The sequence below is a fragment of the Arvicanthis niloticus genome, chromosome 5 (assembly GCF_011762505.2).
Source record: "Arvicanthis niloticus isolate mArvNil1 chromosome 5, mArvNil1.pat.X, whole genome shotgun sequence".
NCBI classification, from domain to species: domain Eukaryota; kingdom Metazoa; phylum Chordata; class Mammalia; order Rodentia; family Muridae; genus Arvicanthis; species Arvicanthis niloticus.
In genome coordinates, this window is record NC_047662.1 from 41904248 (window position 1) to 41930805 (window position 26558).

A 26558-nucleotide genomic window follows, 5' to 3' on the forward strand; every position below is an offset into this window, starting at 1 on the left:
ACGCCCTCCGAGGGCTCATGACGTACTTCCGCCAATGTGCTTCACCCCTCTCAGATGCGGGTTGTGCGTAGTTCCGAGAAAGAGTTTTGCGTCACAGCTTCCGGTACAAAGCAAGTGGTTTTCCGCGGTTCCAAGGGATTCCTTCATGTTTCCTTAGCTTCTGGTAGGGTTTTTTTTTTTGTTTTGTTTTGTTTTGTTTTTTTAAACCTGGGTGTGACGTATTAAGCAGGCCGACGGAAATAGAATTAAAAGCGTTCTAAAATGGCGAACCGTACGGTGAAGGATGCCCACAGCATCCATGGCACCAACCCTCAGTATCTGGTGGAGAAGATCATCCGGACGCGGATCTATGAGTCAAAGTACTGGAAAGAAGAATGTTTTGGACTTACAGGTGGGTGACAGCTCTCAGCCCGCGTCTCGGCCTACCGGTGTTTTCTTCTGAGTGAGGAAGGTTAGATCCTCTGGGAAGAGTATGTCAACCATTCATATAAACTAATTTGTGCCTGAACTTGTACTAGACAGGACACAGACAAATCTAACACGATTTTTCTTTTTCTCTTCTTTTTTTTTTTCCTTTTCAGTTTTCCGAGACAGGGTTTCTCTGTAATAGCCCTGGCTTGGGACTCGCTTTGTAGAACAGGCAGTCATCGAACTCCTACCTCTGCCTCCCGAATGTTGGAATTAGAGGAATACACCACCATCGCAGGGTTGACCGGGTCTTGATGCTGAAGAATTTCTTTAGGTTCTTTGAGCCATTCCGGTTTTTTTTTTTTTTTGGGGGGGGGAGCGGATAGGCTACTGGGTCCTAGAAACTCACTCACTCTTTCTTTCTTTCTTTCTTTCTTTCTTTCTTTCTTTCTTTCCTTCCTTCCTTCCTTCCTTCCTTCTCTCTTTCTTTCTTTTTTATTAGTAACTTTTTAAAAAATGTTAATCAAAGGCTTTATAAGTTTGGTAAGTCCTAGACTGTTTTATCTCAGGGACTGGATAACAGCTTTTTGAATACAGCTTTCTGTAAGATGTTCAAGGAATGTCATCATTCTTTTTTTTTTTTTTTGTTTTTTTTGTTTTTTTTTTTTGTTTTTTTGAGACAGGGTTTCTCTGTGTAGTCCTGGCTGTCCTGGAACTCACTCTGTAGACCAGGCTAGCCTCGAACTCAGAAATCCGCCTGCCTCTGCCTCCCAAGTGCCGGGATTAAAGGCGTGCGCCACCACCGCCCGGCGAATGTCATCATTCTTATAGTCAAATTCTTGCTGTTCTTAAATGTATTTTCATTCTTGACCTGCTGCCCCTAGTCCTTTAGATTTTTGTTTTGTTCTTTTGTTTTTTCTACTGAGACAGGGTCTCATTATGTTGCCTTGGATGGCCTGGAACTCTCTTTGTAGACAAGGCTGGCCTTGAACACACAGAGATTCATCTGCCTCCACCTTCTCAACCCTAGAATTAAAGCCATGAGCCACCTCACTGGCTCCTATAAGTTCTTGAGAGTAGCTGTCTGATCCAGTTTCCTAGCTTTTTCAAATTCACCTGGTGTGACTCTGGCTGTGGTTCTTGAGCATGTAAATCACTTAACCTTTTTTTGTCTTCATTATCTTCAACTGGAAGTCAGGACAATGTTTATTTGAATTTTTTTGTTTTAGACAGTGTCTCTCTGTGTAGTCCTGGCTGTCCTGAAACTCACTCTGTAGACCAGGATGGCCTAGAACTCAGAGATGTGCCTGCCTCTGTCTCCCGAGTTCTGGCATTAAAGTTGTATACCACCACCAACCAGCATCTGGTAGTAATAAGAGGAATTTCCCCCCATGAATTGTTGTTTAAAGATTGAGGACTCAAGAATCTCACCCATCCTTGATGGACTAAACAATTAATGGGGGCTTGGATAAGGGGTCTATCTCTTTCTGTAGTGGTGTAGTTCCAGGTATATGTAGCCCTGGCTGTCCTGAAACTCACTCTGCAAACTAGGTTGGCCTCAAACTCAGAGATCTGCTGGTCTCTGCTACCTGAGTGTTGGGATTGAAAAAAGCTTCACCATGTTCAGGGTTTTTTGTTTTTCCTTTTTAAGGCTGTCATTTTTATTAATAAGCTCTTGTTCTCTTAATATTAAATTATTTTGACTATTTAGGAACTCTAAACTTTTAGCTATTTAACCTTCCAACCAAGAAAAACTAAGGCCTTTAATATGTCTAAGATGTATGTCACTTTGTTTTTGGTTGTTTCAGCTGAACTTGTAGTCGACAAAGCCATGGAGTTAAAATTCGTGGGTGGTGTGTATGGTGGAAACATAAAGCCAACTCCTTTTTTGTGTTTAACCTTGAAGATGCTTCAAATTCAACCTGAGAAGGATATCATTGTTGAGTTCATAAAAAATGAAGATTTCAAGTGAGTACAATGTTAACTAGTACAAAAATTTTAGTGGTTCAGAATTGGCTTTATTAGTAGGACTGACTGTTATGTGTCTCATTTCCACAGGCTTTTGCCCTTGAACTTGTATTTTGTCTGCTGTGGTTATGTAGACCTAACTTTCCCTTCCCCCAAATGGATTTTACAAATTAAATAAATATACACACATAATATTTATGTACATATGTATACATACACAGATATACACATAATATTTATGTACATATGTATACATACACATATACACAGTGTATCTTATCAAAGTGATATGTTGGTAGACATCAGATGTGGGAGTCATACAACATAGAATGTTAGTTAACAGGTTAGATCTGTATCTTATTTAGACTTTGGTACCTATTGAGTGTAATCCCATACAATTTCTTTGATTTTTTTTTTTTTAAAGCCTATCAATGTATGGTAAATATAATTTACTGTTCCATATCATCCATTCCCTAAGAATGCCGAGGCAGGTATAATAGCTGATCCTGTGCCAAACGAAATGTTTTAAGGGCTTCATATATAGTGATTCATATGCTTTTCACACCACTGCTTTAAAAAAAAAAAACTATACCTAGTTTACATGGACAGAAACTGAGGCACAGAGAGATTGTAAGGAATTTGCTTAAGGTCAGAAAACTAGTGAGTGTTAGACCTGTGGCTGAGATAAAGCCTGTGGATAGTCCACATGGCAGGGGTCTGAGTCTGATCCCCCATTGTGAATTGGTGAGGCAAAGCTGGCTTCAGAGTACGCTTTGGTTTGGTTTGGTTTGGTTTGGTTTGGTTTTTGAGATATTGCCTCACAATGTAGTCCTTATATTTATGGCAGTTCCCTATCCTCTGCCTCCTGCATTCTAGGCCTCAGCTATGATTCCTGTCAGAATGTACATTCATTGCTGTACTGTTCTTCTCATGTAACGAAGCTTGGGTTTCAAATGGAGATTTGAGTACGGAATTGGATATATGAAATAAAGAAGGAGGAGGAATAATACCAAAAAAACCTGACAATTAGAAATTAACTTAGTAAGGACATAACTTGTTCATGCTGTTCATGACACTATAGTTTTCTTGCATTTATTTATGGCACCAAGGCAGTACATTAGGTAGCAGAGTCTCCATTTTAGAGGTTGAAAAAACAAGTTCAATGTCTGTTACTAAAGTTAGTAATTTATGAAATCAGAATTTTAATCTCTATGACTTTGACCTTTATCCAGACCCTACATTTGTGCCTGTGTATGCATGTTCTGGAATTGTTATAAAATGTGTATTATGCCTTCTGTATTATCTTTTTGGAATCTTAGGCTAATTCCGTGAAGTTTACAGGTGACATATCTGAGGCTGAGCAGCCTGTGCCAAGCACAACAGCCAGTGATTGGTACAGCAGGAAGTTGATTAGCTCTGCACATTTTAGCCACGATACCTTCAGAATTACAGCTTTTTATCTGATAACAAGAGAAAAACAGTACACATTTTTACTGACTGTTGTCATGAAAAAAGCCAGTTGTCAACCAAGGAAGTCTTGGGATGGCCTGTTATTTCCCTGTCTTTCTCTGGTAGGTATGTCCGGATGTTGGGGGCACTTTACATGAGGCTGACAGGAACTGCAATTGACTGCTACAAATACTTGGAGCCTTTGTACAATGACTATCGAAAAATCAAGAGCCAGAACCGAAATGGAGGTATGATGGCAAGTGTCTAGTCTGTCCTTCCCCAGCCTGCCTGCTCATTCCCACGTGCACTAAACTCTCCTTTGCATGTGCATTATTGCTGTCTTCCACCAGATTTCCTGTCTCCCTCCCTGGAAGTGTTAGCCGTGGTTGGCCTTAACCCTTTGGGAAGATGGCTTCCTCCCTTTCCTGTTGCTTTTCATGCTAAACACTGACTTAGGTCAGATATATTTTCCACATATGCTCCATCTACAAGATGTAGATGCTTCAAAATGGTTCCTTTATAAAAACCTGCTTTAGCCTGCCCAAGGTCAGTTTCCAAATCCCTACAGCTTCCCATTCTTTTCCCTGCAGGCTGCTTCTCTAGGATGGTTTCCATGCTATGCTGTATTTTGTAGACTAAGTGGACTATGTTACGCATTTAGGGACCCCAGTGAAAAACACTAAGCATATCCAAGGAGATGTCTCTCCTTTATAGCTACATCTTTGCTTAGTTTTGTCTTGTTTTGAGGGCATGTGGCCCAGGCTGACCTTCAACACTGTAGCTGAGGATAACTTCAAACTTTTGATTCTCTGGCCTCTGCCTCTCAAATATGGGAATTATAGGAAGGCACTACCATGCATGTCTTGAGAGGGAATAGTATTGGAGAATTGAACCTGGGGAGGGCAGCATGCGTGGGAGCTCAGTGTTCTGCCACCGAGTTACTGGCCTTATCCTCAGAGATACACCTGTGCTGAGGAGGGATTTCTAGTAATATAGTCAGAAACTCTCAAGTGGAGAGATACCTTTCTTCTTTGAGATATAAAAGATTAACAGTTTGGTATAAGTTCTAGATGGCTTAGAGCCAGAGTGTTGTAGGCTTCAGGGCATTTTAGATTTTAGAATGGTTGTCTAATGTATCAGTTGAGCATCTCTATCCAGAAACCTCAAAAATCCTTAGTAATTCTAAATCTGTACTATACTTTAAACTTTTATTAATTTATTTCTTCACTGATATATATGTTGTATGCATTGGAGAGAGAGAGACATGGCAGTATGTCAGGTGTTATGTTATGAACTGGAAGCAGCATGGTGAACAGGTGGCTACAACTGTGGAATCTAATACATTCTGTGGTGGCACTGTGCATGACAACGTGTTGAGCAGCATCTCTGTCCACTCAGGAGTAGACAAGTAGTACTTTCTTTAAGTAGGGTGATAGAGGTATCAAAGTTAATATCAGTATGGAGAGTCTAAAAAATTATTACTTTATGTTATAAAAAATAAGTATGTTTGTTTTAATGTTTTGTCTGTATTGTGATTGTTATTGTAAACGGTGCACGTGTAGAAGTCAAAAGACAAGTCTGGGAGTTATTAGTTTTTTTGGGTTTTTTTTTTGTTTTTTTTTGTTTTTTTTGTTTTTTTTTTGTTTTGTTTTGTTTTTTTTCTGAGTTCTAGGGAATGATCAAGCTCAGGCCATTAGGTATGTGTAGCAAGTGCTTTTACCTACTGAGCTATCTCACCACAGGCCCCTAAAAGAGAAATATAGTATATTTAGGGACATTATGGATTCATGTGAGAAATTACTATTAAGTGATCTATTAAAATTAACTTGTGATATAATCTTGAGTTATCTAATCTAGTCAAGATTATATGACATAATTCAAGATCATCTGAGTCTACTTTTATGTTTGTGTCTCCTGTTTTTTGCGCTCTCTTTCTTTCTCTCTCTCTCTTTCTCTCTCCTTGGTGGTGTTGATAGGAATTGAATCTAGAACTTCATTCAAGGCAAGTGCCCTACCATTGAACCATGGGCTCTCAGCCCATCTTCTGCTACCTGGAACAGCCTCATTTATCTCTTAGTCTCTTCTTTCTAAAGAGGCTTGCCTGGGGTGATAGCTCCTGTCAAGCTAGATGTAAGCCTGTGACCCATATAGTAGGAGAGGACAGATTTGGAAAGTTTTCCTCTGACCTCTAAATATATACTGTGGCAAAAGTGTGTGCATGGGCATACAATAAGTAAGTAATAAATGTTATTAAACATTTTTAAAGAAGTAAGACATAGGGTTGGGGACTTAGCCCAGTGATAAGGCTGGAGATTTAATCTAGTGGCAAAGCACTAGCTAGAAGCAAGCACAAGGCTCCACTATCAGTTCTTGTCTCCAAAAGAAAGGAAGGAAGAAAAGAGGCATGGCGTGTAGGGAGCTTCATATAAAATTTCATGATTCTTTTACTCTCTGAGTGACTAAGTCATTTCCAGGTTGCTTCATGTGATAATTTTTCTCTTCCAGAGTTTGTACTGATGCATGTAGATGAGTTCATTTATGAGCTTCTGCACAGTGAGAGAGTCTGTGATATCATTTTGCCCCGGCTACAGGTATGAGACAAAGATCACCTCTTACCTCCCACATAAACACAAATACTTACTAAAATACTGCAGCTTTAAGAGTTATCTTAATAAGTCCTTAGTCCAAAACTTAGAGAGGATAAGGATCGAGAGAGAAGCAAGTAATGTTTCTTGGGTGAGCTTTGAAAATGAAGAGAGGAAAGATTCTTTAGGATGTCTTATCCCAAATATAGATGGAGTATTGTTTTTTCAAATTGGTTAGCTAGGCTATAAAACAGAAAAAAAATCACTAGGAATGAGAAAGAAAACACTCAATCCCTTAAACTTCTTGTTTATCATCTTGTTTCACATCCAAATTGATGACTGTTCATAAAGCAATGAAAAAGGAGAGTCTTTAGGCCTAAGAAAATGGCTTAGTGGGTAAAACACTTGCTATACAAGTCAGACACCCTGAGTCCATATCCTCAGAACCCACACACAGAGCTGGTGCTTGCAGCAGTAATGTGAGCAGGCCACTACTGGCAGATGGAAGACAAGAGAGGGGATAACTGCCAGAAGCTTACAGGTCAGCTAACCTAGCATCCACAGCAGTGAACAAGAGACCTGCATCAAATAAAGTGGAAAGCAAGAAATGACATCCAGATCATCCGCTGACTTCACATGTATAATCTGGCATATGTGCTCACACTCACAGATAAAATTGTAAATTATTCGAAGAACTAAACCTTACTGAAAGTTTATTGTGCCAGGCATTGTGGTGCAGGACTTTAGTCCCAGCACTTGGGACCTATTCTAGTTCTAGGACAACGAACCCTTCATAGTGAGACCATCACAAAAATAAACAATAAGCCCCCCCCCCCCCAAAAAAAAAAACCCTCCAAACAACAACGAAAACAAACAAAGAAAAACAAAAATGCCTAGTGCTAGGGAAATGGTTCAGTGGTTAAGAGTGATTGATCTGTAAACATAAGGACCTGAGTTCAAGTCTCCAAGCACTCATGTAAAAAGCATGGCTGCTAAGTACCTATAACCAAAGCTTGGCAGGCAGAGACAGACAAATGCTTAGAACTTGCTGGCCAGATAGTATAGCCAAAATGGCAAGCTTCCAGCTCAGGTAAAATCTGTCTCATTGAAGTAAAGTGGAGAACAACAGAAGACACTTAAGCCCTATTCTGGCCATCCATAGGTAAGTTGGCACATATATTTGGAGACTCATGTACTTGTGTCACACACACAAATGAGCAAATTTGCCTTTATAAAATTAAAACATTTGCTTTTATGTTATTTTTATTAATTATTACTAGTGCTGAGTGTGTTTGAATGTGTCAGGTCATATAGGGGTCAGAAGACAATTAGTTCTCACCTACCAGAGAATACCAGAAGAGGGCATTGGGTCCTTTGGAACTAGTGAGCCACCATGTGGGAATTGGCAGCTGAACTTAGGTCCTTTGCAAGTGCAGCTAGTGTTCTTAATAGCTAAATCATCTTTCCAGCCCTGAAGTTAACATTTTTGACGACAAACATGTTGACAATGCATTGACCTTACAGTATAAGATCACAGAAAATAGAACCAATTGAAAATGAACTTGTTCTCTTCCCAATCTGTTTATGCTTGTAGGGAACTTTAGAAAGCATATGGATTCCAGGTATGTTAATAATATACCGGAGCTGTGTTCCCAAGGCTTTTCTATCAACCCTAGAGCTCAGTGTTAGAAATCAGGATATGGAAGAAATGGCAATGACTTTTAACTGTGACTGTGTTCTCTGTAGAAACGGTATGTGCTGGAAGAAGCTGAGCAGCTGGAGCCTCGAGTCAGTGCTCTAGAAGAAGACATGGATGATGTGGAGTCTAGTGAGGAAGAGGAGGAGGAAGATGAGAAGGTAAGGTATATAGGAAAACTTCAAGGGCTGGGAAGGAAGGAAATAGCCCTTTATTTTTTAAGCTTTAGTTTTTAAGTTAATATAACCTATTCTTTTTACTTTTTTTGTGGATTAATTAATTACTTTTGGGGTTCTTTTGGATAAGGAGAGCTCTATTGTGTGGATAAGGCTAGAAAGAAATTTCAGTTCTGCCACAGGAATAGTAGGATCACAGGCCTGTGCCTAAATAAGAGTGCTGTATTCTTACTAAAATTATGAGCTTTAGTGTCAAATATCCCTGGGCTTGAATACCTCTTTCCTGTCACAGTAGTAGAATGGTCTTAATAGTCCTGATTTTTCTCCCTGTGTTAGGGATTGCATCCACAGTCTCACCTATGCTAGATGCATATTCTATCCCTGAGGTATACTCAGTCCCTACTTGTCTTCTGTAAAGCAAGGATTACAGGACTTTTCTCTGAAGACTGTTGTGTGTTCATGAAGGTCTTCGTATATTCCCATATAATTGGTAAATGAATGGTAACTATCAAAAAACTTGGACAAAACACAAAGGAGAGAAGTTACCTGCTTCATAGTCATATTTTGTCAGAATTAATAATTATAGTGCTGAAAGGTTGAAAACAGCCCACCTCCTCAGCTGTTAATATGTAAGGAGTCAGGTCGATTGCTGACATGCTATTTAAGCAGCCATTAACATGATGAGAGTGTGGGAGTGTTTAGCATAGCTCTAAAGCATTTGCGATTACATCATAAGAAAAACTGAGACCCAGAAGGACATACAAGAAATGCTTGCCTTTGTGACACACACCTCTCATTTTGAGCCCTCCAGAGAGGCAGAAATAGGTAAAGAGCTCTCTGAGTTTGAGAACAGCCAGAGTTGCACAGTGAAACCTTATCTCTAAAAGATTAACCTCAAATTGGGTTTTATATCGATAAAACAGTAATCTAATTGTTTTTCCTCAACATCTGTTCCTGTCCCTTGCGATATTATTTTTTTAATTTTCATTCTTTTCCTCCACTTAGGTGTTTGACATCTTTACCACAATCTTAAGTTATAAATGTTTTATGTAGATAACACTCTGTGTATTGCTAGAGTTTGCTTCTCTTTTTGTTGTTTTTTTTTTTAATTTTTCAAGATAGGGTATATACTTTGGCTGTCCTGGAACTATATAGACCAAAATGGTCTCAAATTCATTAAGATCCACCTGCTTCAGCGTCTCCAGCTGGGATTAAATGCATATACCACCATGCCCAGCTCCTGCTGCTACCACACACTTTTGGTAGAGCTAGAGGAAATGTTGTAAAGACTACAATCCACTATGGCTTTGCATTTAACAGTACTGAACTTGAATCTATTTCACATTCCTAAGGAAATCGGCACTATTATTTCTTACTGTAGTCATCACAGGCAGGTGATAAATAAAAAGATCTTTAATTCTTTGTCACTAGAACTACCAACCTATGAAATCAAATCGTTGTAAAGTCACTTGAGAGATGTACATTGGACAGAATATTAAGGGTACTATAACCATGTTCTTCATGGCTGCCTTTAACAAAAGCCAATATTCATCTATCTCCTTTCAAGCTGGAAAGAGTGCCATCACCTGACCACCGACGAAGAAGCTACCGAGACTTGGACAAGCCAAGGCGCTCACCTGCACTGCGCTACAGGAGGAGCCGGAGTCGTTCTCCCAGAAGGTAGAGCTAGAACACTTTGCCAGTGTTTATGTTTCCCTATTACTACTGAACCAGTCACCCTTAAAACCTCATTGGTAGACAGAAAAACCCACTTCTTGGGGCTAGGACAGATGGCTAAGTGTATAAGAGCACTGGCTGCTCTTCTGGAAGACCTTGGTTCAATTCTCCCACACCCAGATGACAGCTCACTACTAGTTCCAGGGGATCCCATACCCTCACACCTATGTACATTAAAAAAAAACAAAAACAACAACAAAAAAAACCATTTCTTTACTTAATTTGTCAGTGAATTAAGCTGGACTTGATATACAGTTCAGTTACATTTGCTCACCTGTTTTCTGATTATGTATTTCCCAGATAGAATAAAGTGGCAGTAATATGAATGGCTAGAGCAGCTCCCCTGCACCTCCTGTCCTTTATCAGGTTAAATTGGCTAATTATGAAGGAGCTGACAGAATTTAAGAGCCAATAGGTCCTTTCATGCAAATGTTTTCCCAGTATCTATTTATGGCACATTTGCTATTATATCATTGCTCAAAATAAGTTGCGTGGTCAAACTGTTAGAAGTAGTATACTACATTTCAGACATAGAACAAGTAAGAATCAGCCACTGTGTTCAGTCCCCAAGACTTCTCCCTCTTAAAAAAATGAGGGGGTTTTATTTTTTTTCAATGTACAATATCCAGTACACTAACCTGCTCTTCCTCTTTCCACAGACGGAGTAGATCCCCTAAAAGAAGAAGGTAGGTCCTTAGTCATTTCTGACAAGATGGTTTTGAAAGGGGATGTGGTGGTGGTTATTGTAAAACAGGTGCTGAGCTAACTCTTCTTTTCCATAGTCCTTCTCCCCGACGAGAAAGGCATAGGAGCAAGAGTCCACGACGCCATCGAAGCAGATCCAGAGACAGACGACACAGATCCCGCTCTAAATCCCCAGGTGTAGTATTCAGGCCTTTTACTGCTTGTCTTAGTAACTAAATCTAAAAGGAGCATTAAGACTCTTGCAATATGAAATACCAAGCTGCACTGCTACCTAGCAGAAAAGGAGAGGGACATAGAATTCAAATGTTTAGACATTTCTGAGCTTCATTATACAGAAATGGGATTTCAGTTTTTTATCCAAATTGCATAAATAAGGACCAGTATAATAGAGGTTAAAGCATAAGGTAATTAACATTTTATTGAGTTAGCCATATTGCTTTGGATATATGATTTCATTACTGCATTCCCTGCAACAACTAACAACCAGTTCAGAGCGCTGTGATAGTAAGTAGTGTCCTCAGAATAGGCCAAAAGGTAATGTGAAGAGGAGAGGAACTGGGGGAGGGAAGAATAATGGCTGTTATGCCCAGATCTTGGGATTCCCAGAAGAGCTCAAAGAATTGCCAATCTGATGTAGTGAGACAAAAAGAGTCTTTTAATAATGTGAACCTGTTGGGATCGCAATCCCTTCCCACTGCGCAGGGCAGGATTGCAGTCCTGTGTCTAGGGGCTTGGGATATTTATACACAGGCAGATTCTGGGGTTTTAGGGTTACAAGGAAAGTGATAAGGGAAGTCATTGCTCAAACACAACACCATTTGTTTAGGGGTCGCATAATTAGGGAGGGAAGCTCTTTTGGCCTTTATGGTGCTATCAGGGACTAAGGTTTTTACAAACTAGCCACAGCTGTCTGGGAATGCTTGATTGCCCCAAAGTATGGCGCTTATCTCCCCAAGGATGTTTGGTCTTGTGCTTTTCCCAAGAACAGGGGTCACCTGCACTGGGGAGTGCTTAGCAATCCATCAAAGAGGGTGCCAGCCTCGGAGACATGGGGGTTGGGAGTTGTTGCTGTGTATCTTTTCTCAAGCTGGCCTTTGCCATTCCTGGGACAGGGTTTTCATTAGGGAGTCCCATTATGGAATGGGGACAGCCATATATTGGCACCAGGCCGTGCCTGCTTTTAAAGGTCAGGTAGTGGGAAAGAGCAAGGTACGTGAGGCAAGAGAGTGTGGAGTGGAGGGGAAGCTTTGTGACTGTGGAGTGTGAGGGCTGGCTGCCCAGCCTCTTCAGTGGCCTCAGTGGGAGAACAGAAATGCTTATCCAATGACCTTTTCTCCCTAGGTCACCACCGTAGTCACAGACATAGAAGCCACTCAAAGTCTCCTGAAAGGTATGGGCCAAACCTCTATTTTAAGAATTTAGTACTTGGCTGGGAAGGTGACTAATTGGGTAAATAAAGTACTTGTCATGAAAGCATGAGGACTAGAATTCAGTCTATACCAACTGTTAAAGCCAGGTGCGCCTGAAATTTTAGTGCTAGAGAGACAGGAAGACCCCTTGAACTTGCTGGCCAATCAGTTTAGCCAGTTTTAAGGCTTCAAATTCATTTTGAGAGACCTTGTCTCAAAAAATGAAGTGGAGAATGATTTAGGAAGATATTCGATGTTTACCTCTGGCATGTGTGTGTATGTGTGTATGTGTGTGTTTCGAATACAACTAAGAGTTTATTTCGATGTGGGTATTTGGAGTTACCGCAAGACAAAAATAGGATTTTTTTTTTTTCCGCTGTGAATATTCCTAGAATTCAATTTCATTTTGTACCTTGCTTTTCTTTCTAGAATTAAAGCTTTAGACAGTAGAACTATAGTCAATGGTTCTTGGCTTTAAGAACAATTTTTTTTTTCTTTATCTAAGTTCCCCCCACCCCCCAAAACACACATACACAGGGTTTCTCTGTTTAACAGTCCTGGCTGTCCTGGAACTCACTTTGTAGACCAGCCTGGCCTTGAACACACAGATTTGTCTACCTCTGCTAGGATTAAACGCATGCACCACTACACCCAGCTCAAGATTTATTTTTATTTTTAATTGTATATATGTGTGTATCTGAAGTGAATGCAGATCCCAGTGGAGTTCAAAGGTATGAAATCCCCAAGAACTGCAGTTATTGTGAGCCACCAAATGCAGATGCTAAGAACTGAACCAACTTTTAAAATTTAACAGTTGAGTGACTGGAAAACAAAAACAAAAACCTCGATTGGATAAAAGTGGCTTAAAGGATAAAGTACTTGCTATGCAAAGCTGTCCAAATCCTTAGAAACCACTTTTTAAAAGCCAGGCAGGTGATTTACCTCCTTGAATCCCAACACTAAAGGTAGAGACAGGATCCTCAAGGTAGGCTGGTTATCCAGACTCGGTTCGTTTTAAGCTCTATGTTTCTGTTACTGGGATAAGTAGCATGACCCAAAGCAACAGATTTCTTTCAGAATGTACTTGCAGGTAACAGTCCTTGATGGAGGAAAGTCAGGGTAAAAACTCAAGCAGGAACCATGGAGGAGAGCTGCTTACTGTCTTGCTTTCTGGCTAGCTTTCTTACAAAGCCTAGACCCAACTAACTACCTTGGGATGAAGCTGTCCTCAATGGGCTGGGCCCTTCCACCTCAATCAAGACAGTCTCTCACAGACATGGCTAAGGCCAATCTACTATAGACAAATCTTTGGCTGAGATGCCTTTTTCCCAGGGGATTGGGTTGTGTCAACTGGACATGAGTGTCACAGCTTCCAGCCTGCATATGCACTCAAGCATATGTGTATCTTCAGGGTCATGTAAAACATACAGATACAAATAAAATAAAATTGCACTGGGTATGGTGATAAACCTGTAATCCCAGCACTGGGCAGGAAAAAGTGGGAGACAAACACACACACACACACACACACACACACACACACACACACACACACACACCTACCTTATTTGCTACTTATTTGAATGATTTTCATCTGCTCCATTTCAGGTCTAAGAAAAGCCACAAGAAGAGCCGGAGAGGAAATGAGTAATGGATTCATCTTGATTTTAGTCCAAATGACCTCCTGTGGATCTGAGAGTATCTGTTTAAGTGGAATGACCAAGATCTCCTCTTCAGGCAGCTATGAGTATTTTGGGTTTTTCAAAATCAGCTTCTTGTTTTGTTGGGTTTTGTTTTTATTTTAGTATTACAGAGGTGCTAAGTTTTGTATCTCTTTGGATTATAACCAACAGCTTTGAAGAGTGTTTTTGACCAAATCAAGGTCAGGTTTTGGCCTAACCAACTATGGTTATTCATACTTAGCAGGGTCAAGAGGACCTGGGAATTGGAGAGGTTCCTGAGTAAAAAGATGTGATCCTTTTATTTGTAATTAAACCTGAAGCAGTTCTCATTCTCTGTTTTTTGTTTGTTTCTTTGTTTTGTTTTTTTCTCTATGATTAATTGCTTTGAGAATCCTCTGGTTTATGCTGCTTCTAATAAACACCCAGCTAGTAAAGCATAGTAATTCCTAACTTACCACTAAGTACAGACAGCAGTGTGGTAATAAACATGCAAGATAACTAGTTAATAGTTTTGCAGGAACAGACTACATTCAAACATAAAGCTTTTTCTGAATTTTTAAATTCATGTTCATTAAATAATTCAACATGATTGCACTTAACATCCTTTATCCAAACCAGGTATCATGGTTCACACCTGTAATCTCAACACAGGCTGGAGCAGAGTACAGTTTCTGGTTTTGACTTCGGTTGCTAGATAACAGAAGAGACTGCTATGGGAGTGAGAGGGTTGTGGTAGGAATGGAAATAACACATTCAGTTTAGTAAGTCTGAGACAGCTGTGGTGTTTCTTTATGGGTGAAAATAGGGACTAGTGGAGTTGAGCATAGTGATCGAGGCTAGAACTGACAATCGTGGAAGATTTAGATTCCCAGAGAATATGAGTAGATAGATATAAGACCAAACAGCAGTGCCATAGGCAATGTCAATACTTGTGACTAGTAATACAGATCACCTAGTAAATATTGGAATTAGCAATTCACAAAGGTAAGAGAAATAAATCAGTAGGTCAGAGACACAAGTCCATAGGCACTGATACTTCAGAGTATTAAGATGCTAACTAGAACACCTCCTTTTGCTTGTACTTACCTTTTCTCCTTTAAGATGGGAGAAATGATTGACTTAGGTGGAAAGATAAGGCTGCATGACTCATGCCATAGGCTAACCAAGTACCATCAGTATTGTTAAAAGATTTTTTTACTATTAAGGTAGATTGAAGTAAGTATAATAAAAAGCCCCCAACAATATTTTAAGAGAAAACTTCCCCAATTTTAAAACATCATTCAATACAGTAGAATCTGAATCAATGGGCAGCAGGAAGCATAATATCCGGTATTTAATACAAACAAATGAGGTAAGGGTGAGTATGGCATGTTCACTACTAGAGACCATTTTGGCAAACTACAAATTTGCAGAGATAAGATTTTGGGACAAATTTCTGTCATCTGGTTTAAATGAGGCCTTTGAATAGTAGCTTTAAATACTTGACTATCACATAGTCTTAGGAATACGTTTTACATCTTGACTGTACACATGTATACTTTGTGATGAATGAGGCTTTCAGAAAAAAAATCAACTGAGCGTGCAGTGGTAGCACACGACTTTTATCCCAGCACTCAAGATGCAGAGCCAGGTAGGTATCTTTGAGGCCAGCCTGGTCTACAGAGTGTGAGACAGGACAACCAGGGCTACCTAGAGAAACCCTGTCTTGAAAAGGAAAGTTATGTAAAATGCAATATTTTGTTATTGAGATTTTTAAAAACGATTTGAGTGTGTATGTGCATGTCTGAGTGTATATATGTACTGACAGGGGTCAGAAAAGTGTTGGATCCCTTGATGCTGGCTAAGTTACAGGTGTTTGTGAGTAACCTGACATGGATTCTGGGGTCCAGTCACCACTCCTCACGATTGAACAACAAACCACTTTTAACCACTGAGCTATTGTTCCAGCCCCAATAATTTGATTTTAAAACACTTGATTGGATTTCACTTTCCACAATTTGAAATCCTGTTCCTTAAAATTCATACAACCTCTTCCCCCCCATCCCCCAATGCTCATGGCTGGCCTCTACTCCTCTGCGTGCACATGCTCGCCCCCCCCTTCCCCATGTCCTGAATAACTCTATTTTATTCTTAAAAAAAAGAGAGAGAAAGAGAAACATGAAGCTAGAAAAATCAAAGTTGCCTCTTAAGTGGTTTACATAATTGTTCTTAGTTTTGTGAGCAATGTTGAAATCAGGATTTCTGTGTGAAAGACAGTTGTTTCAATTTTTATGGAAGGTGATTGGGCAAAACCTTTTGAACTTTTATCCTTTGGGCCTGGAGACCGTGAAGTGGTGAAGTGAATACTGCTCCTGCAGAATTGTGCATTCAGTTCCTTGTCCCTACTTCAAGTGGCTCATACTCACCTGAGACTATAGCTTCAGAGGACTGAACACCTTTTAAAACTCAGGGCACCTGTACACATGCATATATACTCCCAACACAGAGACACAATTAAAAATTTAAAAAACTTTTATCCTTTTTCTCAATTCCATTCACCCTAGCAGAATAAAATTTACAAATAACATTATTTTGACATCACTATGCATGTATTTTATTTATAGGAGAAAAGTTACTGACAAGCAAAAAATATCTATGTAGAGACTGAATAAATTACACATTTTGTTAATATTTTTTTATTTTGCTGTTTTGAGATAGGCTTCACAGGCTTGGAATTGGGTAGGTAGACCAGGCTGGCTGTGAAAGAGACCTACCTACCTATCCTCTGAATTCTGAGATTAAAGGTATGTGTCACCACAGCTTATTAGTAGGCTTTTTAATAATCATAATGGGTCAAGGTAAAACCACCTGCATATCAAATGACACACAAACTGTATAACAAAATAATTATGATTTTCAGAGAGTATGTGTTCCCTAGGACTGATCATTTTTTTGTACTGTTAACTGCTTTTTTAAACAAAACTGAGCTATTCTGTAAATTACAAACAAATTTTTCTGTTTCTCAGCTCAGTTACTGAGTTTTACAAACTCTGAAGGAGAGGCATATTATGTCCAAAATTAATGAATGGAACACTATCATTGATATAAAACCTGGATAAATGTTATGCTACTGTCAAGAAAGGGGGGGTAGGGCCGGGCAGTGGTGGCGCACACCTTTAATCCCAGCACTTGGGAGGCAGAGGCAGGCAGGCGGATTTCTGAGTTCGAGGCCAGCCTGATCTACAGAGTGAGTTCCAGGACAGCCAGGGCTACACAGAGAAACCCTGTCTCAAAAAAACAAACAAACAAAAAAAACAACAACAACAAAAAAAAAAAAAAAAAAAAAAAGGGGGGGGGGGGGCTAAAGCTCCTAGAATGCTTCCTTGCTACATTTTTTGAAAAGGCTTCTTTGGATTTTGTTTCAGTGAAAACCTCCATTACACAGAAGTAGAAAGAACAGTGAAAAGAGTATCATCCTCTTAAACCCCATGTTGAATATTGAAATAAATACATGTATGTGTAGATTGTGGGGGGTGGTAGGGGGAGTCTTTTTGTAGCTCAGGCTACCCTCAAACTCTAGTTGAGGATGACCTTCAATTTCTTGGTGATTTTTTGAGACAAGATCTTACTATATAGCCCTGTCTAGTTTGGAACTTGTTCTGTATATCAGCCTGGCCTCATACTCAAGCTCTCTGCCTCCCAAGCACTAAGACTAAAGTTCTGAGCCTTCATGCCAGACAGACTAATTTCTTGATCCTTCTGCCTTGACCTCCAATGGAAATGCAGGATGCTCCAATTTGTTTTTGTTTTGTTTTGTTTGGTCTGGTTTTTCGAGACAGGGTTTCTCTGTGTAGCCCTGGCTGTCCTGGAACTCACTCTGTAGACCAGGCTGGCCTCGAACTCAGAAATCCGCCTGCCTGCCTCTGCCTCCCAAGTGCTGAGATTAAAGGCGTGCACCACCACCGCCTAGCTTCCAATTTGTTTTTAACACAAAAGTACGGGGGGTCAGGTAACAAAAGAGCTGACTTCACTATTTTTTAAGAATCTATAGGATACTGAATCTGTAATGTGAAAAGCTGATGGTAAATATACCTGTCCTTAACTTTGGGCTGAAAATATGCCAGGGATACTCAAATAAAAAATATGTCAAGAGCCAGACAGTCTCCTTCCTATTTAAGCACAGCAAAATATTATACTATTCTTAAATAATTTGTATCTACTATTAGCTTTTGCAAACATTTATAATTTCAGTGGGCAAAAATAATTAGAGAACTAGAGACAAAAATAACACAGCAAAAAGAAGGTAAAAAAAAATATGTCACCACCACTTCATGTCTGAATTTCAATATACCATACACTTTATAGTAACATTTTACTTGATGACCAACTTCCTGGCCTGTAATGATGGGGCTGAAAATTCCTACTAGAGGTGTCCTGATCTTAGCACCACTTCTACAAGGTTTTGTGAAGCTGGTGTATCAAACATATTGTACTGCCAGTTATATAGTTAATGCATATTTTTATAACTATAAAAGTACATGTTCCACCAGCAGCCATATGCACACATCTCATGTTTATCTGTTAATTGTAATGTGAAGCCAAATAAACCGAATGACAGTATCATCTAAATTTAAGCAAACTCTGATGTTTAGACAATGTGACATTGCCCTATGATGTATTTCTTGAAATACATCCCAGCAGCTAAGGGGCTCATGACTGATCACAAGCACTGATAAACAATCACCATCCTGGCAAGCATCTTTTCAGGTAGCAGTATAGGACTACGAATGGCCACTCTGGCACATACTAGCTCTTCACTGAAGAATTATTCTTCCTCTACTTTTATTTGGTAAACTCTCTGTAAATCAACTACCACCTGGCCCTCAAAGGATCTATTTTGAGTCAAACTTCTGCATGTAACTGCCTATCTTTTCACTCTATCGCCCTGCTCTTCAGTTTCATTTTCAATGATAACATGGACACAGCATTTGCTTCTATCACCTTCATGCAAGTGGTTGTGAAAATCCAGTAAAATGAGGCAAAAATCTTTGAATCTCTAAAACTAAGTGATTTGGAACAGTCACTGAGAGTAAATTCTTTCAATTATTACAATGTATTCCTAACATCTACACCAGATGAATTAACCAAATTTGACTCTTGTCAAAAAGATTTATTAACTTAAAATAGAACTTCAAATACAGACAAAAGCAACTTTCCATTCAAGTTTGAATATATTCAATATACAAGTATGTAAAAGAAAAAAATTTTGAATCTTTATGTTGTAATTTTATTTTTTTTAACCTTTTAAAAAGTTTTTGGCACTACAAGGTTCTGTAAAGAATAGAAGTGACAAATTTAAAACACATGAAATCCTTTCCTAGTCCTTAAGAACAATATATATAAAGTCTGAAGCAACCAAAGTATGAATACAGCTAATAGAAAATAAAGAATGTAATTTTTTTAAATTCTCTCTTTATACAATTCATCAAGGTTAAACAAAACATAAAATTCCCTTAAAAATAGGGTAATAAAATAGATGAAATTTGTATCACTCAATTTAGTGATACCAGTAAAAACTATAGTTCATATTTATATACAAATAATACAGTGTTTAAAAACAGTCTTAGAATTTAAATAAGCTATCTAAATGTGTGTTAAAATTTTAAATCAGGACCTGATTTGTTTTGCTTTCCCTAAATGTCACTTTTTCTGCTGAGTTTAACTGATACTGAGGTACAGATACCCTTGAGACAGCAGGATTGGCTGGTTGCTGTGGGCTGGCATTACTCCGACACATTTCCTCGTGGTGGGTGGGGACAACGCTCTCTACAGCGACGTGTGGCACATCTCTCTGCTGGAGACAACACAGATAGCAGAGTGAAGAGTTTGTGTCTACTTCCTCACCACCACCACCCCTTTAAAATAAATTTGTTAACTAGTTATACAGTGTTTCCATGGTCATGGTCCTGCCATTCATTCTATACCAGCAGTTCTCAGCTTTCCCACTGCTAGGACCCTTTAGTACAGTTTCCTATGTTGTGGTGACCCCAACCATATTATTTTCGTTGCTACTTCATAACTGTAATTTTATTATTGTTAGAGTTAGAATGTAAATATATATTTTCTAATGGTGTTAGGCGACCCATGTGAAAGGGTCCTTTAAAAGGGTTTACAACCCACAAGTTGAGAACCACCACTGCTTTATACTATCCAAGTGTCCAGCAGTTCATAGATGAGGAAGGTTACTCCCTTAAGACCGATAATTTTGAAGAACTTAGATAAAATGTTCTTAGTCCTTAAAATGTGTGGTTTATAATCTTTATTACTCAACCACAGCTATTAGTAGCAGACAAATATAATTGAATCTAGTGTCATTCATGTACTACTGTTACTAATCTGACTCAAAGTTTAGTAGATCTTTATTTTCCTAAATGAAATTCAAACTCCTTATCTAGCATTATCATTTATATATCTTTGATATCCACTTCCTTTCTAGAGTATTTTTTCTTATATCAGACAAAACTCAGTGACATTTTACATGCATTCCCTTAATTAAAAACACCTTCTTTCTAAATTCTAGGGCAATAAATAATTCTTAGATGAAATTCAGATGCAATCTCTGATACCTGCCAAGGTAGACAACAAGGATACTGTTAACTTACTCTTTTAAACTGTTTTGGGCTGTTTTTACATGCTTTGCTCTCTTATTAAAATAGGCATTAAGTATGGGCATTGTCTTTTACCTAGTATTTAAGTAACAAGTAGTGACTATAGTCTGGCATACAGTATGCTGTCTCAGTACCTTGAGCGTAGAAGGGTTTGGGCTGAAATCTTGGATTTCCCTGATGCATGAAGTTTTGATGCAAACCATAAGGCCACGAAGCTGGGACAAGGGGGAAATGGGGACGTGGTGCATGTTCCCATGGAATTGGAGGAGTTAGTCCTCGAAAGCGTGGCTCTGCATTCCAAAAAGAAAAGAAAAACACATTTTAAAATAGTAATTCCAAATGTTACTTTACTCTAGAGATATACTATAAGTACGTAACATCAACTGTGTATTATGCTAAATCCAGATACCAAATTTCTTTTAAAGAATAAAGCATTATTATTTGTTCAAAATATTTATATACATGTTATATACAATAATATATCTGCTATACCAAAGATGGCTAATTGTAAAAGACAGGCTAAAGAGGCAAAAGGAGCATTTTAGAGAAGGATGAGAATGATAAAAGTCTGAAAACGAGAAAGCACTCAGAATCTGGGACTACAAAAGAATCAGCATCAGAGAAAAAGACCGAAGAAGAAATGGTCACACTGGCAAACACCCTTAATTCCAGCACTTGAGGCAGAGGCAGGTGGATTAAGGCCATCCTGGGCTACATAATGAATCCAGGACAATCAAGGCTACACAGAGACCCTGACTGCAAAAACAAAAACACACAAATTGGCATAAAAGAATGACCCAACCAACAGGAAGACAAATCGTCAGGTAGATGGTGATACATATTTCAGAGAAATGCTATAAAACTTAAGATTTTTACCCTTATGATAGTATCAACTAAGCCAGAATCCTATTACAAAAGAAGCTTGTACAAAACTGGTTAAGGTACTATGGCTGAAAACTTAGGTTTTGTAACCAAACATACATACATACATACATACTTCAAATCTGTTCTGAAAATTACTATAGCTCCTTTTGGAACCTCAGCTGTAAATGATGATTTAAAAAGTTAAGTGGCGCCGCCGCCGGGCGGTGGTGGCACACGCCTTTAATCCCAGCACTTGGGAGGCAGAGGCAGGAGGATTTCTGAGTTCCAGGCCAGCCTGGTCTACAGAGTGAGTTCCAGGACAGCCAGGGCTACACAGAGAAATCCTGTCTCGAAAAAAAAAAAAAAAAAAATTAAGTGGCTTACACAGCTCTGGAAAATATAATGGAACATGTATATATTGAATCCAGGCAAAATGGGTAAACGTACTTCCCCCAGTAGCCTGACAACCTAAGCTTGAATCCAGAATTTCACAGTGGAAGGGGAAAGTGGACTCCTCACAGTTGTCCTCTGACTGTAGCATGTGTAAGCCTCGGTGTGCACAAAATTTAATGTGAGTCATGTCATATTCTCCCTATGGACAATCTCAAAAAGTCAAGTTTGTATCTTTAAGGCATATATTTTTCAAAGTATAATACCCACTCGAACTGGATGTTTCTAGTTTCTCTCATTCAGGTAACATGTATGAGAAAATAACTGAAAGACACTCCTAACCTTTAATTCATACTAGGAGCTATGGAATGGAAAAGTATGTTTGCTGCATTCTCTCAATCAGTTCTCTTGGGGTAGCAATCAGAAAAGGATGGTCAACAAAGTTAAAAAGGCTATATTGTAATTAAGAGAGATGAAACTTAAGGGCTCAGGGCTTGCAAAATAAATGAGAATAGGTATCATGGCCAGTAGAGAAATGATATTTCAGCATAAAAAAATATTTTTGAAGGATATACCTCAATTTCCCTTGCTCAGTTTTCACAGACAAATATATAATACAATATTATCTCACCATAGTTTCAAAAAAATGGAGAAATCCAGGTGTGATAGAGCAAGCCTTTAATCCCAGCCCTCCAGAGACAGAAGCAGATGGATCTCTATGAGTTCCAGAAGAGAAAGGGCTAAATATAGACCTCATCTCAAACAATAATGGGGGAAAAAACGTAGGGAGAGTGTAAGTTACAGAATCTTCCACTCTAATAAAATCCTAATTTTCAGGCTATAACACTGACTGCATTTGGGATGTGCTGACCCCCGCAATTTTCCTAAATTTGAGGACCTTGACTGCATAATTGAGGTAGTGGGCAACTACATTTGTGATCTCCCCTTTAAAAGACAAAAATTTCTCTGTGTAATTCTGGCTGTCCTGGAACTCACTCTGTAGACCAGGCTGGCCTCAAACTCAGAAATCCACCTGCATCTGCCTTCCAAATGCTGGGATTAAAGGCGTGCACCACCACTGCCCGGCTATATGAGGCAATTTTTAGAGAAAGTATAAATACTGAGAACAGAAATAAAGGTTTGTCGGACCTTCTTTTCTCTCTGGTTCACAAAGAGTTAATGAATTCCCAGCTTCTTGCCTGGCCAGCTAGTGAACCCTTGAACCAGAGAGAAAAGAGCCAAGTAACTAAACCTTCTCTTCTTAATACCATGATGCTACGACAGGACTTAATTACCAGAAACCAGCAGCTTTTAGCCACAGAATAGTTAAGAGTTAAACTGCCAAAGGCCATCATCTTTTGGGCCAAAGAAGCATAAGAGAGTTACAAGGCCAGAGATGATCAACCTTTGGCCTTCATCTAATGTTGTGTCTCACCTGTGATGTGCCCCTCACCACAACATCTTAAGACTCTAGAATAGTGGTTCTCAACCTGCAGGTAGCAACCCTTTTTGGGGTGAGCAATCCTTTCACAGGGGTGGCATACCAGATATTTACATTATGATTCATGACAGCATCAAAATTATAGTTATGAAGTAGCAACAAAAATAGTTTTATAATTGGAGGTTACCACAACATGAGAAACTGTATTAAAGGGTCACAGCATTAAGAAGGTTGAGAACCACTGCTTTAGAAGTTCATTCTAAGGGATATCAGTTTAGCACAATTAGACAAATGCCATGATATAGATACTAAGGAAACAACCAGGAAAAAAAACCAAAAAACAAAAAACCTCAATTGGAGAACAAGATCAGTAAGACTCAAAGGCTTTTTGAGGGCAGTGATGTTAATTAAGAAATCTTTAGGGCAAGACAGAAGGTATGAAAATTGGCATTAGAGGTAATGGAGAAGACTTCCTAGGTAGAAGCAACCACTTTAAAAACCAGAGTTAACAGCCAAGACTACACAGAGAAACCCTGTCTCGAAAAAACAACAATAACAAAAACAAAACAAAAAACAAAACAAAAAAATCCAGAGTTAAGATAGAGCATGGTAGATTACCCCAAGATGTTTTGTTAATTAGTAGTTCATTGTGACTGAAACAAAGATACACCAATGGCAGATTGGAGAATGTACCTGAACATATAAAAATTGAACTAATCTATCAAAGGAAAAAAAATACAGGGTCTGTCTTTATAACACATTGATAATCATAGCATATACATGATAAATGCTTATTGACAGATTTAAGCATAGAAACTAAATACACCCTATTTTCTTTGGTCTTAGAAACCACAGATCTCCATTCTGACATGTTTGCTTATCAAAATAATTTGCTTTATTCCAAACAGGTTAGAGATATCTTCTCTATGAAATAACATGCTTTGGGGTTGGAGATATAGCTGTATGATACAATGTTATCCAAGCATGCATCAAACCCTAGGTTCAATTCTTAATACCACCAGAAAGAAAATACAAACAATACTTCCATTCACAATTATCTCTAATGTTCTTACAAAATTAGTAAAGCAAGCTAGGTGTGAGTTCATGCCTTTAGTTCCAGCTTTCTGGAGGAACAGGCAGATGGACCTCGAAATTCAAGGCCAGACAGTTACCTGACAGCAAGGGATATACAGAGAAACTGTCTCAGGAAGGGTAGGAGGTGGGGAAAAAGAGAGAGGGGAGAAAAGGAAAAGAAAATTAATAAAACAGAAAGAACTGAGCCAGGTGTGGTGGTATACCTATGTAATTCCAACAGAAGCAAGAGGATCACTTCAAGTTAGAAGCCATATTTATCTCCACAGTAAGTTCTAGGCTAATAATCAATGTTACACAGCAACACCTTATCTCAAAAACAATCAAGTAAAACTCAAAACAAAAACAGTAAGTGCCTCTATCTCTTTATATTCCCTATGCAAATTATACTTTAGAATAATTAAGCAGTTAGCAGGAAAAAGTTCTTGGGAGAATTACAAAAACTAGTAGTGAAACTAGATATTAACAATAATTACCAATAATGATGCGACACCATTAAATTAAAAAAAAAAAAAACCAAAAAAAAAAAAAACGAGGAAACAGTTTTGGCCCCACCTTACATACAGACAAATTTGTGTATATGTGGGAGTCAGGTGAGGGCAAGAAAGGGACAGAAGGTGTGTGGCAGTGGTGGGATGATGAGGAAGAGAGAAGATGAGTGTGGTGGGTAGAAAGTGTCTTGAAACAGAGCCTCATTGTAGTGCAGGCTAAGCAATTTAATTGTGTGTATGCCAGTGCCCATCGAATGTCTGTGGAAGAAGTGAGAGGACTCCACCTTGACTTGGCTTCCTCATTTCCACCATGTGACTCTTGGAAATCAAACTCAAGTCATCAGGCTTCGGTTTACTTGCTTAGCCACCCCATCATCCCAAATCCAAGGTTAAAAGCAAAGTTAATCCACTGTCTGAGATTTTCTTTTAAAACTGTAGAAAAGGGTCAGACTAAAAAAAAAAAAAAAATGCTGGTAACTGTTAAGTTCAGCAAACAAGAAGTTCATTGGTGACATATCACTCTTGTTTTATATGAAATTTTAAATAATAGTTTATAAGATGAAGATAGCACTACAAAGCTGGATATAAAATTAGCAAATGCAGTAAATAAGTTATTTTTGAATAGGTCAGTATACTAACATTTTAGTAGTATAGTAAGTAATCTTTAAAACTTTTTATTATGTGTCTCAAATCTGTACTTATTAAGATATCAGAAAAACAACTGTCTATTAATTCTACTAAATGCAGCTATCTCTTGCTTTTTGAAAGTGTACTTCTGCCAAGCATGGTGGCACGTTTTTGTAATCCAAGCAACAAAGCAGCAGAAGTGAGGCTGAGGCGCGAGGGCTGGCATGGATTCAAGGCCAGCCTGGGATCCAGAAGGAATGGGTAGAAGGGGAAAGGGAAAAGGGAAGAAAAAGAGAGGAAAGTATAAGGAAAAGGGAAGGAAGAAAACAAACAAGAAGAAGGAAAGAAAGAGGTGATATTCCCGTCAAGAGCCCATTGCCCCACTTGGGTACGTCTCATTTTCTAGAACTCTGCTTGGGTTCTCTTTGTTCTGAGTGCTTTTCTTTCTCCTAACTCTTGTGTTTAAGCCTACATTAAAACATTTTTATTACCTCCTCACCCAATTAAAAAAAGAGGAAGAGAAGAAAGGGAAGGAATGAATAAATGGACTACTCCTCACTCTAAAGCACAGGTTTAGTAAAAACCAAACCAAACAGACCTCAATAGGTTAAGTCTTCAATCTACCATGATGAACTGGTAACAGTTAAGTTACTTATTTCTTCAATTTCACTACCCCAAACGGGGGAAAGCATCTCATGTAGTTCAAGCTGGCCTCAAATACACTGCCACACCTAGCTTTCTGTCAGGCTTGTGTTCTTGGGGAGATGGGTTCATTTAGTTTAGGCTAGTCTCAATCCTTCTGAGTGGAGGAACAGCAAATGTGCAGTATCATACACAGCAGGCTCTCCATGTGATCATTTATAAAATAAGTGCTAATAATACCTACATTAAGTGAGGTGAAGGTGAAAAGGAAAACAATAAGAAGACTAATATATATAAGTATCACCTCACTTAATATTCTCAACATTCCTGTTAGAGGCTATTCATATCCTTATCTTAGAGATGAAAGAAATGCATAGAGAGATAATGTCAAGACATTTTAAAAATGGCAAACAAGATTCAAATCTTGATTAGTCTGTATCTAAAGCCCATACAGTTTAATTTTATATTCTATCTTCATAATACAGCTCATCTTCCTTTCTTCTCATTGTTACTCCATGTTCAATAAATAATACTAACACCCAACCTTTC

General features: G+C 38.7%; 2 protein-coding genes across 7 annotated transcripts in view; one reads left to right on the top strand and one right to left on the bottom strand.

Moving 5' to 3' along the window:
- The first annotated feature begins 2 nt into the window (after window positions 1-2).
- Window positions 3-14144, top strand: Prpf38a (pre-mRNA processing factor 38A). The gene is made up of 10 exons (XM_034503890.2): window positions 3-391; window positions 2217-2376; window positions 3952-4073; window positions 6331-6416; window positions 8157-8267; window positions 9850-9962; window positions 10679-10705; window positions 10802-10899; window positions 12066-12114; window positions 13742-14144. The coding sequence occupies exons 1-10, from the start codon at window positions 262-264 to the stop codon at window positions 13782-13784; spliced, it is 939 nt and encodes a 312-aa protein (XP_034359781.1). The 5' UTR covers window positions 3-261; the 3' UTR covers window positions 13785-14144.
- Window positions 14145-18949: 4805 nt separating this feature from the next.
- Tut4 (terminal uridylyl transferase 4) overlaps window positions 18950-26558 on the bottom strand; it is a 107418-nt gene continuing 99809 nt past the window's right edge. For 3 of the 6 annotated variants that reach the window (XM_076934501.1, XM_076934500.1, XM_076934499.1), the window contains exons 29-30: window positions 20597-20752; window positions 18950-19645 (exon numbers count right to left, since the gene is read on the bottom strand). In XM_076934501.1, coding sequence (XP_076790616.1) covers window positions 19578-19645; window positions 20597-20752 — 224 coding nt within the window. In that variant the 3' untranslated portion in view covers window positions 18950-19577. Of the gene's footprint in view, window positions 19649-20596; window positions 20753-26558 lie in introns of all 6 variants that reach the window. The other 3 variants (XM_034502744.2, XM_034502743.2, XM_034502742.2) reach the window with 1 other exon arrangement.